General features: G+C 43.4%; 2 protein-coding genes and 2 long non-coding RNA genes across 6 annotated transcripts; 2 read left to right on the forward strand and 2 right to left on the reverse strand.

Annotated features, from left to right (window-relative positions):
• Window positions 1-3,475: 3,475 nt before the first annotated feature.
• On the reverse strand, window positions 3,476-5,859 carry LOC134502463 (glycine N-phenylacetyltransferase-like). The gene is made up of 4 exons (XM_063310860.1): window positions 5,851-5,859; window positions 5,415-5,541; window positions 4,548-4,668; window positions 3,476-3,587 (listed from the first exon to the last, which is right to left on the reverse strand). The coding sequence occupies exons 1-4, from the start codon at window positions 5,857-5,859 to the stop codon at window positions 3,476-3,478; spliced, it is 369 nt and encodes a 122-aa protein (XP_063166930.1).
• A 172-nt stretch (window positions 5,860-6,031) lies between these two features.
• On the reverse strand, window positions 6,032-6,791 carry LOC134487308 (uncharacterized). Its single transcript, XR_010066842.1, has 3 exons — window positions 6,686-6,791; window positions 6,389-6,521; window positions 6,032-6,122 (listed from the first exon to the last, which is right to left on the reverse strand). It is a non-coding gene; the product is annotated as an uncharacterized LOC134487308 (long non-coding RNA).
• Window positions 6,792-7,013: 222 nt separating this feature from the next.
• LOC134487309 (uncharacterized) lies at window positions 7,014-10,415 on the forward strand. The gene is made up of 3 exons (XR_010066843.1): window positions 7,014-7,118; window positions 7,829-7,908; window positions 9,950-10,415. It is a non-coding gene; the product is annotated as an uncharacterized LOC134487309 (long non-coding RNA).
• Window positions 10,416-10,452: 37 nt separating this feature from the next.
• POLD4 (DNA polymerase delta 4, accessory subunit) lies at window positions 10,453-16,938 on the forward strand. 3 transcript variants are annotated; one of them, XM_063289032.1, is made up of 5 exons: window positions 10,453-10,551; window positions 11,234-11,359; window positions 14,034-14,135; window positions 15,032-15,143; window positions 16,120-16,938. In XM_063289032.1, the coding sequence occupies exons 2-5, from the start codon at window positions 11,266-11,268 to the stop codon at window positions 16,142-16,144; spliced, it is 333 nt and encodes a 110-aa protein (XP_063145102.1). In that variant the 5' UTR covers window positions 10,453-10,551; window positions 11,234-11,265; the 3' UTR covers window positions 16,145-16,938. The 3 variants fall into 3 exon arrangements, with proteins under 3 accessions (XP_063145102.1, XP_063145100.1, XP_063145101.1); XM_063289030.1 differs by lacking the exon at window positions 10,453-10,551 and adding an exon at window positions 10,621-11,015; XM_063289031.1 differs by lacking the exon at window positions 10,453-10,551 and adding an exon at window positions 11,016-11,123.
• Window positions 16,939-17,105: the final 167 nt, after the last annotated feature.

Genomic DNA, 17,105 nt, shown 5'->3' on the forward strand with positions numbered 1-17,105 from the left:
GATACTCTCCTCTCCCATAACATTTCCTCAGAGCGCCATAACAATCCCTCAGAAAAACAGCTCTCCTTGTAATCTGCAGCTCAGACTGTCACTTTAACCCCTTCAACACCAAAATGTAGGCTTCGTCTGGCATTACTTCAGTCTCGCTGTCAGTTGAAGATCTCCATCCTTCTCAAAATCTTCATCTTCCATAACATCTTCAGCAGATGACACACTTTAGAAATAATTTCCTCCCCAATGTCCCGAATATTCTGCAGAATAACCTGACAGCAATCTGAAAAAGATCTCTTTAAAGGCCTGCTCAGGCTCACAACAAAACTCTGAAAAAGCCTCTGTGAAATCCTTTTTTTTTTTCAAGCAGTAGATTATTGCACCCACTAGATAGTTGACTCACGCAGATAGGAGTTAATGAGTTAATGAAAAACTTCTGAATGAAATTGGCACAAGAGAAAGTGTGCTAACAAGCAGGTCCCAGGGAAAGTGAACAGAAAGCTAAAAATTCAAAATGGCAAATCCAACGTGTAGGGAAATATTCAATCCTTCAAATTCAGTACAAAAGTGATAGCAGGAAGGCAATTAGTTATTCTCAGTCCTCCTTAATCTTTAAATGGGAAAATGAGCCAAAACTTAAAAATAATCCCATATTAGCTGAGGGCCTCCATATGGGTTCACACAAGAGGAAGCAGGCTACGGTGCTTTCCAATCCTCATGCCACCATCTTCTGGCCTTGCTATTCCATGGGAGCTAGCATGGGGTGGGGCTGGTGACCTTGCTTACTATGGGCTGGTTAACACGCCAAGCAGAACAGATTAATGCTGAAGAGCCCAACCTCTTCCCCAGCCAAAGAGGTTGAAGAGCAGATTCGTGCAAGATCTGGTTCACCTGTGCTGGAATCTGAACCAGCAATCCCTTGATCAGTGGTCTGTACACATTTTGCAGAACCTGTCAGAAAGCCCCATTGGCTTTGGCTGTGTTTAGGGACAAAAGTAAAGTCCCCCTTTAGTTAACAAATGGAGAGAAAAGGAGACTTTGGCATTGGAGCTTATGAATAGACTTGTGCTTGTGTTTTGGCTGTTCCACTTTAGTACTCATGCCTTGGTCTGGTGTCTCCATTTTTTTTTCAGGTTAAAGGCATAGAGAGTACGGTAGATGACCTTAACAGAGTTAAGTCAGATCCATTAACAAAGCAATGAGGAGAAAAACATAGCTTAAGTCCAAAACAAGCAGAAAGTATGTGTAAGCGGGTAAGACAGATATCTCCCTAATTCACATGAGTATAATAAGGGGAAGAAGCACAGTACAATCAGACTTGCAAGTTTCTGTTATTATAGTCATTCTCAATAAAAGTATTCTTAGCCATCCTATGGAGCTGATTCTTGATCTAGTTTACCTGGTTGGACTGACAGAAGGCATAGCATTGCATCTGATGCAGCTCATGTCCATCTCCATCATACATTTTCCTTACTGAGGGCATGACACTAACCCAGAGGGACTTCATGGTAGATTATGCAGATTGGACACTGTTGTGTCTCTATGGTGCCAAGGCAATCCCTGTTTGGTAGACTGGAATTTGTATGCACAAACTGGGTATGTCTGTCAGTTTTCTGTCATTTTATGTGTGCTGCATTTCCCCCTTTTCCCTTCTAACTTGGTTGAGCATAAAATCTGGCAGCATTTTTGTCTGGACTATCAGCTGCATCTCAGGACTGGTCTAGGCCTCTGTAGGAGTTGCTAGCTTCATCTAAGAGGCATTGGGCACGAATGTTACTATTAATGGAGAGCTGTAATTTTGTCCATGCTAAGCATAGTTTTTACGCATATTTATGTTATATTCATGTATTCCTTTTATAATGCTTTTCTACCAAAAAAAAAAAAGAGAGAGAGAACCATCAAGCCTATGCAAAAGAAATAAAAACAATGGTGTAGATGTAGGTAGGTACACACATATATACACACAACAGAAGTAATACTTCTACTTCCATTTTGGCCATTGGTAAAGAAGGATGAGCCAATCAGGAAGACAATCCACTCTTTCTTATCCCTCTCCTGCAGCTAAATTTGGAAAGAACCAGAACAAGTCACTCTCAGGAATGGTGACAGCAGCAGCAGCTTGGTGCACTCCCTGAGGGGTGGAGCAGAGCTGGAGGGTAACCACAATACTTGGACTACCAGATCTGGGTGCAGAACTCTTGGTGACCATTAGGAACAGAAAAGACAGTTAAGGGCTTTTTGGTACCTCTTTGCTCCGTCTAGCATTTGCCCTAGTCAAAATGCGGGAAGCTGACTGATTTGGCTGCCACTCTAGGAAAATGTCTAGGTTCCTCAATGGTATGCCCCACAGCAAACCATGAGCAGGTTTGGTCTTTTGAACGAACGTGGGTCTGATTGGGCCCTCCATGCTCATAGGCCCCCAGGCAGCGGTAACTCCTAGTTTGATTGTATTTATGCTACCAAAATATGGGCTGCTCAGAATTTTCCTCTGATTGGCTAAGGAGATAACTCTTTTTTAAACTACTGCACTAAGTACCCTTTGTCACATCTGTATTTCATTATATTTCTTGTTTGACCCTCAGAAGAGCCTGCCCAGCAGATCTTAATAACAGAGTCTACTTCCTTCTTCCCCACCAAAAGACAGGCAGATAACAAGCAAAGACCAGGACTTGGAATTGAGTCCTGAAGCACTGCAGGCTTTACAATGTGACAGTGAGAATGTCACTAGTAATGTCAATGGAGTTCCCTGAAGGACAGCCCTACTAGAGCCTCTTGCAGGAGTCAACACCTGATGCAAACAGGGCCTAAACAGCTATGGACAAATCAGAGTTAATTCAGGAAAGGTAGCAGTTGTGCTGAATGGATTTGTGCAAGTCACAACCAGAAATCCCAGAGAACAAATAAGGTCAGAGAATTTATACATTCAAACATCATGAACCCACTCTTTGAGTGGAATGCAATATCTTATGAAACACAGGAATGAACATTAAGCCTCAAGCCCCAACTTTATATTGAACCAAAGCAGCTCTTTGGCCAGAATTTTATTTCCATTTGCTCCTCTTCATGCAGACAGTTATAACCAATGTAGCATGCCCAGCTACTCACTGCCTCTTTAGGGGTATGTGATGAAGAGAAAGAGCTGGGTGTGGTCAGCAGTTGGCACCTTCCCAAAGTGCCAGAATGAGCTCACCTCCAGCAGCTGTAGGGATCTGTGGAGAACTTGGGGATGAGATAGAATCCAAATCCTGAATATTATCTTAGGTCAGAGAATGAGACGTTGAGGAATAGCCTGGCTGTCAAGCTAACTAAGGCTCAAGACAAATTGACCATCACAGAAATTGCGGAGAAATTCTTCTCCATAGGCTTGATCCACTGAAGCATCTGGGAGGCTTTCCTATGCCCAGAGGGGACACTCCATGATCTGTGAGCCACTTGGTTTTTCTCCACCCCCACCTGATGGCTTCCAGAGCCCTTCCAGCCCTCATCATTTTGGCCAGATACCTGCAGCTTTGTTCATTGCGCCATAGGCCCAGTTTTCATTCAGTAGATCAACGTGGGAACTATTCAAGGAGGAAAGTGTGAAGCTGGGCTCTAGCCTGGAAGAGATGAAAGGCAAGAAGAACACCATCAAAGAGATGAGAACAGAGAATTAAGCTATCAGCGTATCCATTTAGTCCAACACTGGCCAGCCAGACAACTGTAAGTTATTCTCAGGAAGGGCAGCTGCTTATCCAGGGCACAATTCATGATAATTCTGTTTCTGTAAAAGTGCAGAATCATGAATTGGTTTCATTTTTCTCCATCAAAGTGCAAAATTCTATTTTTGGTTGCCATGATGCCAACACAGGCTTGCCCTTTTAAAAAATGCTACCCATGATGATGAGAAAGCATTCCCAGTGTCTCACATACTATAAAGCAATAATGAACAAGATGCAAATATTTCATTGTTATGAGATGGGAGTTTCAGATCCTCTTTCCCCCCAGGCCAGACTAACTGGGCTTTGGACAGGCAAAAAGACCAAAATGAGGAAATGTGATTCTACATCATGGTCTTTGCTAATGGATAAACTTTCACTTTGTGAAATATGCAATCAGTCTACAAAATAGACTGATTTTGTACTGCAGTGCTTGAAACAGCTGATCAGATTTGTTTTAGCATTATTTCACATCCCCTGTTTTCTCTAACATCTTGCCTTCAGGAAGGCAAGAATTCAGGAAAACCCAAAAGCTTACACTTTTAAACGATGAATCCTTTTTTCAGGGGCCATCATGCCTATTACTGTTTTTTTCTATCTTTGCTAGGCAGGCTCCCTACTGCACCTAACCCCCTGTTTGACCCTATCTCTCTGTCACTGGAGGAATCAATGTGTCCTACAGGGATCCTACTGATTTTAGCACCTGATTGACCCAAAAGCAATGTGAATGCAGACTTCAAGAATGAATAGCAGGCTTGACCATGGGAGCCCGGTCATATCAAAGGCCTCCAAATGCCTTAACAGTTCTGCATCATCCTCAACACTATAATGGTGGTGATGGCCAACTGGACAGTCACTCACCCAGGCGCATGGAGTTTATTTGGATCAGGAACCACATAGAGGATGCAAGGAGTTGCAGATAACTCTGTTTGCTTGGCAGCTGCTGCATCCTGAGTAGCTTCAGCTATCCCTTCTTGATTCCCTGAAGAAAATAGTAAAGTACTTGTTTACCAGGAAAAGTCTGTGTGCATGAGCTGGGAGAACAAACAGGAAGGATTTCAGAGGTGTATATCCAAGTTGCCACCTCAGCAGTTCATCTGAAGAACTAACTAGACAGGAAACAGTTTTATTTTACATAGCAGATGCAGGACATTAGGTTGGGGAATTGGGCTGATACAGGTATCTAGGTAGGATGGAGACAGGGAAACTACATGTGAACCATTACTGTCATCATGATCCAGAAGATAATGCCCGCTAGTTGCATTAGAAGGAAAATTAATTCTGAGGTTTTCTTCCATTGCATACTTGTTCCCCTCCCTCAGTGTCACCAGGATAACAACAGTTATCCTCTGTTTAACCAGGATCACAGACTGGATCAACCCAACCTACCATTCCTGCAGTTTACTTTAGATGTGTGTCATCTTTAATTTGATGGCCATACAAGCTGTTGAGATGGATCCAGTCTACACTGGGAGAGGAACAGGCAAAGTATTAAGGCTACAATAAAGAAAATGTTGCCAAAAGCTGATAACGTCACTGTACACTTAGTGGTTGGAGTAATGTAAGAAGGGAGCATGCAATCATTATGTTCTTTTTCTCTTCTGAATTCAGTGGTAATTGCTCAAGAATGTTTGAGCCATTTTAATTCAGATGTCACTGCATATATACTGTAGAAGAAGATCTGAGAACACAATGCCTTTACTCCACCCCTTCAAAAAGGACCGTTACCACAGAGTTGGAAGGAGTTGGCCCAGTTTACAGCATCTGTATCCTTTAGAAGCCTCCAGTACACATCCAGATCCTGATAAAATGCTGCATATGCATTGGCATACACATCTGAGGGATCTGTGACAATCTAGAAGAAAGGCATGGAACTCATATATAATCTCTTGATTCACCTCTTCCTCATGTCTCTCTCATCAGCCATTTACCAGGCAATTTTTTTTTTCTAATGTGGAGATGAAATGATGGGAGTAACTTCATCTGCGTAATATCTTCTAGTTTGGAACAGCCAAAGGTGGCCTCCTTGAAAAAAGCAGCAGTGCCTTAGTGAAGGCTGGCCAAGGACTACTAGATAACATTTCCTCCTTCCTTCCACCCATTAAGTGCATCTGGCTGAGTGTACCTGTGTATCTTTATTATTCTACAACATGTATTATGTTGCATGGATCATGTACTAGTACAGGTATTTTCAAGGAATTGTTTCTTGCACCCAAATTTTTGGTAAGTGTAAGCAAAAACTGATATATTTTATTGCTCTTAAGTGCCAAATGTTAAGTATTGGAAAAATGAGGCTATTGTCAAGAATCTACCCACGTTATAATAAATGTTTCTGAATTACCGTGTGTGCCTGAGGGAGACTCTTCCTCGGCATTCCCTTCAGCAGGCGCAGTTTGGAAGGACAGGATAGGATCAGCATAGCTTTGGGGCTGGAAGCTGTTGGGTAGAACCAAGAGACATAGTAAGTACCTGAATGAGAGTCCACTTCTCCATGCTTTCCTGTCATCTCCAAACTGAGGTGCCATCTGTTTCATGAAAACAACAAGCTTATCCAAGGTCCATGCCAAGAGACAGGCACAAGCTAGTGCAGCTTCTCTGCTTCTAGCTGTAATGAGCCACTCTTCCCTTTCAGCTCACATTTCAATATAACCCAGGATTTTCCCTTAGGAATCATCAATACTCTGTCCCAGCAACCTGCTCACCTTCAGCAAGCTGGGTCTTCGTAAAGGCAGCTACACAATTCCTCCTCCCCTCCTGTGTCAGTTTTCAGACCAGTCCAGTCTCTTTGCTGTGGAGATCCGATTTGTACTACAGCAGATGAACTATTAACAGATACTACATAGATATTACATACAGATACTACATAATATTCTAGAGGTGACGGACTCGTCCCTGGGGGAGCTGGGGGTGTTGATGACCGACAGGAAGCTCTGGCGTGGGCTGGTCCATGAAGTCACGAAGAGTCGGAAGCGACTGAATGAATAAACAACAACAACGACAAACATAGATGTAGAGGTTCCTTGATGAAGAGGGTGTTAAAGGGTGTTTAATAGTAATTGGCCAAGTCCCTGAATCCCAGGACAGGTTTCTTCATAAGTGGGGTGATGATGGTGTTTATATGTAGTGGAAGCTTCTCGGGTTACTACTTCGAGTTGCACGCATGGACTAGGCTAGCATAAAGATTTGCTTTTTTAAGCTGGAGCAGAGAATACTAGCCAACACCCTGCATTCAAGTCTCCAGAAATATGCATGCCTCAACATTCATATGAGGAACAGCTGCAATGATCCTACAATAAAAATAAGAAAAAGGACAAGTAATTTTAGAAACCAGGCTCATCCACTGAAGGTTAATAGAGGGTCATGCAGGTTAGGTAAAAGGAAGATTGTCTTTACAGGTTGTCGCAGAGGATGTACTGATGGCTGTTCTATGGGGTGAGTAGTTACTGTGTTTAAGTGATTTTTATTCTCTATATATGCATTTATTTGGATATTTTAGGGCTGTGCAAATCCTAAGAAAGAGGTGCTTTGGAACAAGCAGGAGGCCCAAAGCATTCCTTTTTTATCACTAAAGCTTCTTTCTTTCAGCTGCTCCCTGCCACCTCTGCGGGCGTGTTTGTGCACAGTTACTCTGTACGCAGAGAGAGATCAGGCAGCAGCTTCTGAAGCAGCCAAGGGAAGCACCCACACCAGTGAAACCCCATGCCTCACTTTGCTCAGTGAACGCTCTCCTGGGCATTAATTTTATTTAGTCTCTTCTGCGCTGCTGGAGTAAGCACAACCTTTATTTATTTATTTATCTATCTATCTATCATATTTTTATCACCGCCCATCTCCCCCACATTCACAATTTTGAATCTTATGATTCCTTTCTAGAGAGCAACCGGGGTGGGGGGGATATGAAAAATTGACCCTGGAAAAGCACTAAGAGCTAGCAATCTGGAAGCACCTTTTGTCACAGTATGTTTGTGTGTGTGTGTGTGTGTGTGTGTATACTGTATACACACACACAGTTTTTAAGACATAAGTCTAATGTTTTTTTTCCAGAATGGTCTATTACTGTGACTAACTATATTACATTTTCTAACCTTTTAAAGGGCATCACTGATTTGTTTGTTGTTGTTGTTGCTTTTTCTTTTTTCCAGACCTCAGAAAATATAATTTAAATGACCCATCTGGAACACTGAGAGCATGTTATGAGAACTGTCACAAAATGGCTGACACAGTAAACGTAGCCAATCACAAGTATTCACTTACTAGAAGGCAAAATGATATGGTTTCCCACAATTCCCTGGAGTTGCCCGGGATTCCCTCCTCCCCCTAAGCTTCCCTCTGACTTTGGGGGCAGGGGCAGGTGGCCGCATGACCAAAGAAAGGAGCTGGCTGAAGTTCCTTTTGTTTTCAAAGAGCACCTCTGGGGTCTATAGGGCAGAAGCATCCTTAGAAATCAATATTATGCTCGAGATAGGCCCTTGGCTCTCCTGTGTGTAGCTTCCCATTTTTTGTAATGAAAATAACAACAGATAAAATAAAATCAGATGGGCTATGGAGCTGGCCAGAAACCCAAAGAGAAGTCTGTTGACATGGTAACTTGTTGCTTTGCTGGATTTCAAATAAAGGATTAACAGGGCAGTTCCTAATGGCAGGCTGAAGAAAAAGAAGAGAGATAACTCATATCTATAAAACAAAACAGAAATACTGATAGCCTTGTGGCCATCCTTCAACAATTAAGAACTCAGGAGATTTGTTGATGTTCTTCTATTATATCCTATCGGTTCATACAATGTTCATACTATTAAAGTTTTGTTTATAATTAACTGGTCTTCCAGGTAAAGGAGAAGCAGAATATAACATTACCTCCCCATCCCACCCCAGGTTTATAATACTATAGTACTGGAAACAGAATAAGAGGGAATAACTGCAAAATAGGAATTCAAGTTTATCATTTTAGCAGTTGGATTGTAAAATATGTAAAACCCCAGATAAGACTAGAAGAAATTACAGTTTTGCCATAATGTCTGTGAGCACCTTTGTACCACGGCTTCCACATTAGAGAACCACTGAGTCTGGCTCTGCATCTTGCCATTGCTTGTCTGGCATGTTGTTCTTGCTTCTATTACTACAATCCACATAGCTCATTCCCATTCTGTGTTTTATTACAGAGAAATTCCCTGAATCTTTTTGATACCAGTGGGGGCATTAACCTCCCCTGCTCTTCATTCAATAATTTCCACTCAGGTTGTGAGTCTCACTAAGGACTGTATTCACAGTTGTTGTTTTTCTGGCCAGCTCTATGAATGACTGGAAAGATAGCTGAACCTTAACGATCAGGGCAGAACATGATGTCCTTCATGTGATGTCCTTGCCTGGCATGCGTTTATCCAGCCTATGTGAGAACGACTGAAAATTATCCATCCGTACCACACTTTCTTCTTTTAAATGACTTCCCGAATTCTCTGCCTTAGGCTATGGTTAAGAAAATGATGATATGCCCCCAATACTGAACTGCTTTTCAGTTGTTTGTTCCTCCTAAAATGCAAAGGGAGCCCAGTTGACCGGTACTATGGGATCCCTCATGGATAGGATTTGTTACCTCCTGCAGTTGCAGCTTCATTTTCTGAGGGTCATCTCTCTATCACTAAATAAATCTATTATATTCGCTTTTACTTGACTTCTAGTATACCAACATAAATTACTTTTTGCTTTGTTAATATGAAAAGTGTCTTATTTATTTCGTTTTCCACAAACCAAAGAGGTAAAAATTTGACTAAGGATGGAAATGGGCTTGAGTAAATGAGTAAAGATTTGTATAATTTCCAAAAACGTGCAATCTGCAATTGTTTGCTGCTTCATCTTGGCAGTGATAGGCAGAGGTCTCCTTACAGCCTGAAACCATAATGGTGGAGCATAATTCATATGTCTGATATATTCTCCCAAATTCCACTTTTGGCCTGAATGTGATCAGTCTTCCTATCCTTCTCTGCACCAATAGCTAGCTGAAACATTTTGCCTATTAAAAGAAGAATGGGAGATCTCAAACAGCAGCACATTTTGAGATGGCCTAGTGGCAACACCTCTGGGCTCTAAAGCTAAGCAGGATTGGGTCTGGTCAGAAACCTCCAGGAAATATTATGGCCAAAGACTAGGAAAAAGGCAACAGCAAACCATTTCTGTGTTGCTGCCAGGAAGGTGCACGAACTTACTAGAAGGTCCGTGAAGTTACTAAAACTGAGCTTGACTCAAATGACTCTCTTTTGTGCCTTCAGGGCAACATTCTTGGAAGTGGCAATTACAAACCTTCCTAGGGTTGAGAGAGAGTGACTGACCCAAGGTCACCCAACTAGCTTCGTGTCTAAGCGGAACTAGAACTCACAGTCCTTCGGTTTCTAGCCTGACGCCTTAGCCGCTACACCAAACTGGCTCTGAATAATCATTCCTAAGTTAATTAAGAAAGTAAAAATTCAGCGATCCTTGAATCTGATGCCTAAAAGGCTGCTAATCTTTCAGTAGGCACCTCTCCGTACAGATCACACAGAGGAATGAATGCCTTTTACAAAAAGTGGCTGCGAGGAGGCTCCGTTCAGCACATTTCCCCGACATCAGCGGAGCGGCTGGCGTCGCCCGTCGGAGCCTTCTCTCCAGTTCCCTCCAAGGCAAAGCGAAAGCAGCTGAGCCATTGGCTGAGCCAAAGGAGCAGCGACAATAACTATACGCCACACGGGCTATTCCGGGTGTTCGGGCAAGAAGTGCCGCCGCCGCCGCCGCCGCCGCCGCCACCCCCCTCCGCTTCAGCGTTCGCACGAGACATTTCGGCTGCTGCTCCGACCCGGCGCCACTCCTGGTGACGGCGCCCCCTCACTTCTTCTGGGTTGGCTTCTTTCTCTTTCCCCAGTAGCAGAAAGCATCTCGGGGCCCAAACCGGAGGTGGGGGGGAGGCATCTTCTGTCTTCCTCCACCTCCTCGGTGCTGCTGCTCCGGCAAAGGAGAGGAATTCTCTGTCCCTCGAGGAAGAGAGCGAGCGAGAGGCTGGATGGATTCCGGGTCACCTGGGAGTAAAGCTTAAGTCGTGGGAGGGACGGCGGCTGTTAGCGAAGGAAAGTGTTACTCGGGGCCGGAGGGGAAGAGAAGCTGATGGGAAGCGAAGACGCGGATCTGGGTGGGAAGGTCCGGCCCTGCGTTCTGTAGCCTTCGCGAGGAATTTGTCTACTGTACGCTGGGGATTGGGAGGCATTCCGCTGATTTTCTCTTCCGCCTAAGGACAGGACTTTGTAGTGCCCTCGTATCACAGCCTTAATCTTGCAGTGGCAAGACTTCGTCCTAGAATACATTAAGGTGGTTATAAGGCTCTGGATGGGAGACCAGAAGGTTTTGTTCTTCCCCCTGAAGAGGTGGGGAGCCGGTCTCGCAGGTGGGAATGAGACCAGGAACCTCTGCTCTGAAGTGGGCAGCTAGGGGTGAAGCACAGAAGCTTCTGACGGGTTCAAGAACCCTCATCAAGCAGGCTGCTGGTCTAAGCCTCTCTGTTTCTCCTTCCTCTTCCTTGGGAGCAGCCTGTGAACACCCCCGGACTTCATATGGAGCTATGGGCAGGAAACGACTCATCACAGATTCTTTCCAAGTGGTGAAAAAGAAACGAGGGAGTAAGAAAGCAAAAGAGACTCACAGCCCACCCCAGGGTAAGCGCTTCTAAGGGCCTTTTCCCCATCTCGCCTCAAGGCTCTTGACTCCCCTGAACAATCCAGCTGCAAATGAATCTGGCTTCAGGAATGTCTTTGTGGGTTTCATCTCCTCCCCCTGCTTTGGCCACTGGGATGGCCTGGTGTTGTGGCTGGGTTGGTGGATTCCTCTGCCTTTTTACTCTTCACACCCATGCCAGAAAAACAAGCACTGGTCCCCTTCTGTTCAGTGGGTGGGTCTTTGAGGACCTGCAGTTTCCACTTGCCTCAGCAAGCAGGGCCCAACAATCACAGAGTTGGGAAGTACCTCAGAGGTCATTTAGTCAACCTGTTGCCAGTGCAGGAGTTGCTTGGTCATACTGAGCATTTCATTGGTTGGTAGGGAACCCCACCCCATTCTTTCACCTTTCTTGTTGTCACTGGAGGCAGAAGGGGAAACTGGCAACTCCTCTTAGTGGCAGCCCAGCCTTTGCTGAGAGTCATCTTCTCCCAGCTTTTGGCTCTGTAGACCCCGTTAGGAGACCTTCAACAAGCCAACAATGTTACTGAATTCCAGTCCAAAACTGGGAAGCATGTCTGTTCTGGAGAGAAGCCAGGAGGATTTTTTTTCTTCCTCTTCTTTATGATTGTCAGAAAGAGGTTTGGGGTTTGCTTACTTCTTTGCTCTACTCACCTGTGTGAACACATCCCCACACAGAGAGGATCCTTCCTCCACCCGCCCTTTCTCCTCCTTGAAGCCTTTTCTTCTCTATCAGCCATGCCCAGCCTCCTACCCCTTCACTGTTTCTCTGCTTCTTAGTCAACTTCCTGCCACTAAGTCAGCTTCCTGCCTTTACATCCCTGTAATGGGATGTAAGAGTAACCTTGAGGAACAGGAGGAAGAACTGCAACCAAGACAATGGTCAGACAAAAGAAATTTGAGTCCGAGGCAGAAATGTAGTTTGAGAAAGTGTCTCAGGCTTGACCCTCCCTAGTTACCTTGAAGATAAAGGGAGGGAGTGGGGAGGCACATCCAGGCATGCAAGACTCTGTTAGGGTAACCTTATAATCGAAGTAGTACTAGCATCCATAACTTTGGTTTCCTAGTCTGGTCTGCCTCGAAGGGCTGACAGGTTTTTGAATGATGCTGGCAGCTTTGAGCCAACTGCTCCCAATGCAACATTTGGGGAAGGAAGGTCTCCCACCAGACACAGTAGCACTCCCCCGCTGCCCCCACAACATTCCATGCCATGTCAGTGCCAACATGGTTGTGTGGAGGGAAGCTGGTTTGTTTCAGGACAATCCTGGAGGCTACACAACACAGTCTGTGCTGCTTGTTTGTGCTCTCTGCAGTTGCCAAGAATAAGCTGCATTCTCCATGACTCCCTGGAAAGCACTAAGTTGCAACCCCAAGGCAGGAGGCAGAGCCAGGGTTCTGGGAGAGGAGGTTGGGAACTCCAGCTGCCTGCCCTGCAGGCTTAGCTGTGCTGCCATGTGGTAGCAGTAGTGGGATCAAGTGGATACTAGAGAGCAGCCCAGGTCCGTCCAACCTTCCTTCCTTCCTTCCTTCCTTCCTTCCTTCCTTCCTTCCTTCCTTCCTTCCTTCCTTCCTTCCTTCCTTCCTTCCTTCCTTCCTTCCTCTTTGAATATTTTTTAAGACACTTGTTTTGTGCCTGGCATCCTGGCAGGTGCCTCACCTGAGTAAGGTAGGAGGGCAATTTTCCCTTTCTTTTTCTGTTTTCTAGAATCTTATTGTAGGAGAGAGAAAACGAGACTTGCACACCAACGTTATTTTTATTTCTAGCTTCCAGGCTTGATGTTATAGCTAGGTTAGTGTTAGGAGGTGGACCTCTTCTAGAGGCTACTGAGGCGTGCAAATGCACCTTCTGCCTGTCCATCCAGTGAAGACATCTCAAAGAGTGACACATCAGACTCCACGAGAGTCATGCCAGAGGTCAGGGCAGCCAGTCCAACCACCCCAGTGGGAACCTTTGGCCCACTTGAACTCAAGAAATTGCAACTCCGAGCCAGTTCCATCATTTTGGGGGAGATGGGCAGTGATAGATATTTGAATAATAAATTAATTAATTAAAAATTGAAGTGGAGAACAATGAACAAGAGTGGAGGTGGTGAGAGAGGAAAAGGAGCATTCTTTTCACCTAGAGCAATGACCAGTCACTGCAACGTTTCCAGCAGCTTCTGTGGACACATAAGATTTCCAGAATTTATTGATGATGAGGTCCCCGGCCACCTCTTGGACAGCTCCAAAAAGATGACATTTTTGAGACCACTTTTAACTGATTCTCTGTCTCAGTGGCCTGAAAAATGTCTTGGATGCTGCTTTGAGGGAAGAAACTGATACAAAAATAAAATCTGGAAGACTACGAAATTCCATTTCCCATGTGTTTAGAGATGCCTAGTACGGAGCCCCTACTATTAGCAGTGGTTTAATGATACTAATGCAATTGAACCGTTATTTGGGCATTCCCCCTTCCCCTATATGAAGGTTGGGGAATTCTGGGAGTTGAAGTCCACACATCTTAAAGTTGCCATTTTGAGAAACACTGGTATAGATGCAAACAGTATGGCTGTTGCTGTTTAGATTTTTGAACTGGCTAAAGAGGAGGTAACACAAGTGCTACCCTAAGCCCTTTATGCATCACCTGTTAATAAAAATGGGTTGATTTCTTCTCAGACTTAGTTCAAGCAGAATCTCACCTGCAAGATGCTGCACAGCCAGATCAGCTGGAAATATTGAAGCAGTTTGATTTCAGCTGGCAATACGGTCCTTGCACTGGTAAGAATTTCTAGCTATCTACTAAAACTAAGACCAAGTGCATATCATGAAAGAAGAAAATGTTTGCCCTTTTTTTTGCTGTTTTCTTCTTGCCAAATGTTAGAATATAATGTCATTTTAACAGAAGCTTACACACTGCAAAGACATGCTTCATAAAAGCTGTATCATATTTTCTTGCAGATCATCTGCAGTAGATCAGCAACTATTTTTTATACCCAGTTATTTAATGATACAGTACAGCCTTGATTTAGGGTGGGGGGGAAGGTGTGTCCACTGAAGCCAAATATCCATTAAATCCAAATTTACATAATTTGTTATTTTTCTCCAAAATCAAATATTTATTAATAAATTATGTTGTTATGCAAATGCACATTAAGAGATGCAAATAATGTCATTATGTCAGTTGTCTGGACTGCTACAGAAACAACAGTCTTTGTTATTTGGGGGTGAAGTCCAAACTAAAATTCTGTTGCATCCAAAATCTGCTGAATGGCCTTCTTTAAAATTGAGGCTTTAGTGTAGCAGCACAAAAATAATTACTCTCCCCACTGCCACTAAAATACATTGTCGAAATTAAGAGATGTTGGACAAAAATATGATTGGATTTTTATTGGAAAGAATTGTGTATATTCCATTCTGGCACAGAAAACAAATGAATGACTTCTGTACTTGGCTTTGAATGATGGATCCAAGTACTAAATAGAGCTTGCAAGTCTGAAGTATACCCAATTCTGCTGCAGAATGCTATGCATGTTGATAATGCCAGACAAACAGCAATATTAACATAGAAAAAAGGAACTCATAAATCATCCTTAAGCTCTCATAACCACAGATAAACCGAATTAGGAAGCTTCCTGCAGATATCCCATTCTTTAATCACTTTCTTCTGCTGACAGGGATAACCCGTTTGCAACGCTGGGAACGAGCCAAATTCTTAGGACTCAGTCCCCCTGCAACTGTGCGGGATTTGCTCCTAAAGTATAATAAGGACCCTCTTGTTATATATAGGTCAGTATATTATTTTTCTGCCCTTTTCAGCTCCTTTTTTAAAAAAGCATCTATCTGAAAGAATGAGACTGTGAAAGTTAGATTGGCCACACACAGTATCAGGTAATCAGCACAGATTATTTGGTTAAATTCTGTTGTTGTTCACATTTGTGTGAATAGGCTGTAACTGCCTCTCTAAAGGGAAGACTCAAGATGAATTCTAGAAAAGTGAGATGTAAGATAAACCAGAAGAAAACTTCCAGTCATTCACACTGAAAGTATAGAAGTAATTTGTGCAGGAACACAGCCACCCTACTTTCCTTGAAGCTCAAGTATCCCTGGCTTGTATAGTGGTAGAGTTTTTGGTGACAAGGGCATATGCTGACTTCATGAGAAAAATACCAGTTAGGATCAGCAAGAAGTTAAGACAAAGGCTGCCCTTCAGGTATGTCTTTTCTTCAAGGCAACTTCAGCCACAAGCTATTTGAAATGTATTCAAGCAAGGAAGCTTAATTCCTTGTTTGTTTATAGTCTAGCATGTACTTATACTTAACCTTTGCAAACTTAAGAAGAGAGTAACAACCGAGCCTTCCATCCAAGTACCGATTGGCTCCTAACTTTCTTAGCTGCTTCAGTGCCATAGGAGTAGGTGTTTCCAGGACAGTCAGGACCCAACCTTACAGGGATGATGATAATTTTTCAAGAGATCCCAGTTACAGCCTCCCTCTGCTTCCCTCCCATGTGTTCGTTCCCTTCCTCCTCCCCTTTGGCCAAGAACTCGCTAGCTTTGAAAGCTGAGAGCTGTGGGACAGTCTGACTCCAGATGGATCGCTTGCTTAAGTTGACCATAAAATTGTCTCTGCCACAAAGGATGCCGTTGTGTCACAGAAGGCAGCCCAGCCCATTCCAGCTGTTTGGCAAGGGAATGGAGTGGCCACCGAGAAGCCAAAGCAGGCCTCCCTGGACAGTAACCATGCTCCAAATGTCTTTCTTGCAGCTTGTGGCATGAATATGCCCTCTGAAAAGAACCACCGTTGCTACCTGAGGCTGTGAAAGAGCCCTGCCATTATGTCACCATAATCATTTGGGTAACTTCATCATTCCTCTGGAGAATGCTATTCTGCAGTGGTGACAAGGTTCCTGTAGGGGTGAGGAGGCCTTCTAGTTGATCTGCACTTGTGACTTTGGCATCTTCTTTTAGAAATCACTAAAAAGAACTTGACCAGATCAAGGCTGATATGTACCAATACAGTAATCACAATAGGATGAAGCCAAACTCAATATGGAATTGCATTCTGCTTTGTATTTTTAATGCTTCATTCACCTTTGAACCTGGTTTGATTTGGGTAAGTGGTTGTGTACTTTGAGGTGCTGAAAAGTGGAATTATTACAACATCAGTGTTTCTTGTCTATACATTATAAGCCACTTTTCTAAAAGAATTTCATACTGTCTTTAGTAAAATTGTATCGTAAGTAAAAGCTGTGTATTGGTTCCCTAGTTTTAGGGTGTAGAGGACATCTTCAGTAAACATGTAATATATTGTAGTTAAATCTAAAGCTACTAAGAAAGTAACTAAAGCTACAGATAACTCTGAAGGCTCAGCTGGTGTCAGCATTGCCAAAATAAAACTAAGATCTAGTTATTTGCTCAGACTTTTTAGCTTTATTAATTATAAATTATTTTGCTTTTCTCTTGGTTTACTGTTGCTTTTTATTATATTGATTGGTTTTATTGATTGTACCTATCCTGATATTTATAGATACTGTATAGCAAAGCTTTAAACATTTAATAAAGAAAATGCACTTTCCTATACAATTTCCCCCCTTCTTCCTGGGCGTGGAGATGGGAAACATCAGTCTCAACCTTCCACAGATATTACAATGAAGTGGAATTTCATCACCACAGCTTTGGGGAAATTTTGAATACTGAATAGATGAGCATCCTGCCTGTGCCATGAGGTATCTAACAGTAACACCTAATTA

This window comes from Candoia aspera, chromosome 1 (genome assembly GCF_035149785.1).
Source record: "Candoia aspera isolate rCanAsp1 chromosome 1, rCanAsp1.hap2, whole genome shotgun sequence".
NCBI lineage: Eukaryota > Metazoa > Chordata > Lepidosauria > Squamata > Boidae > Candoia > Candoia aspera.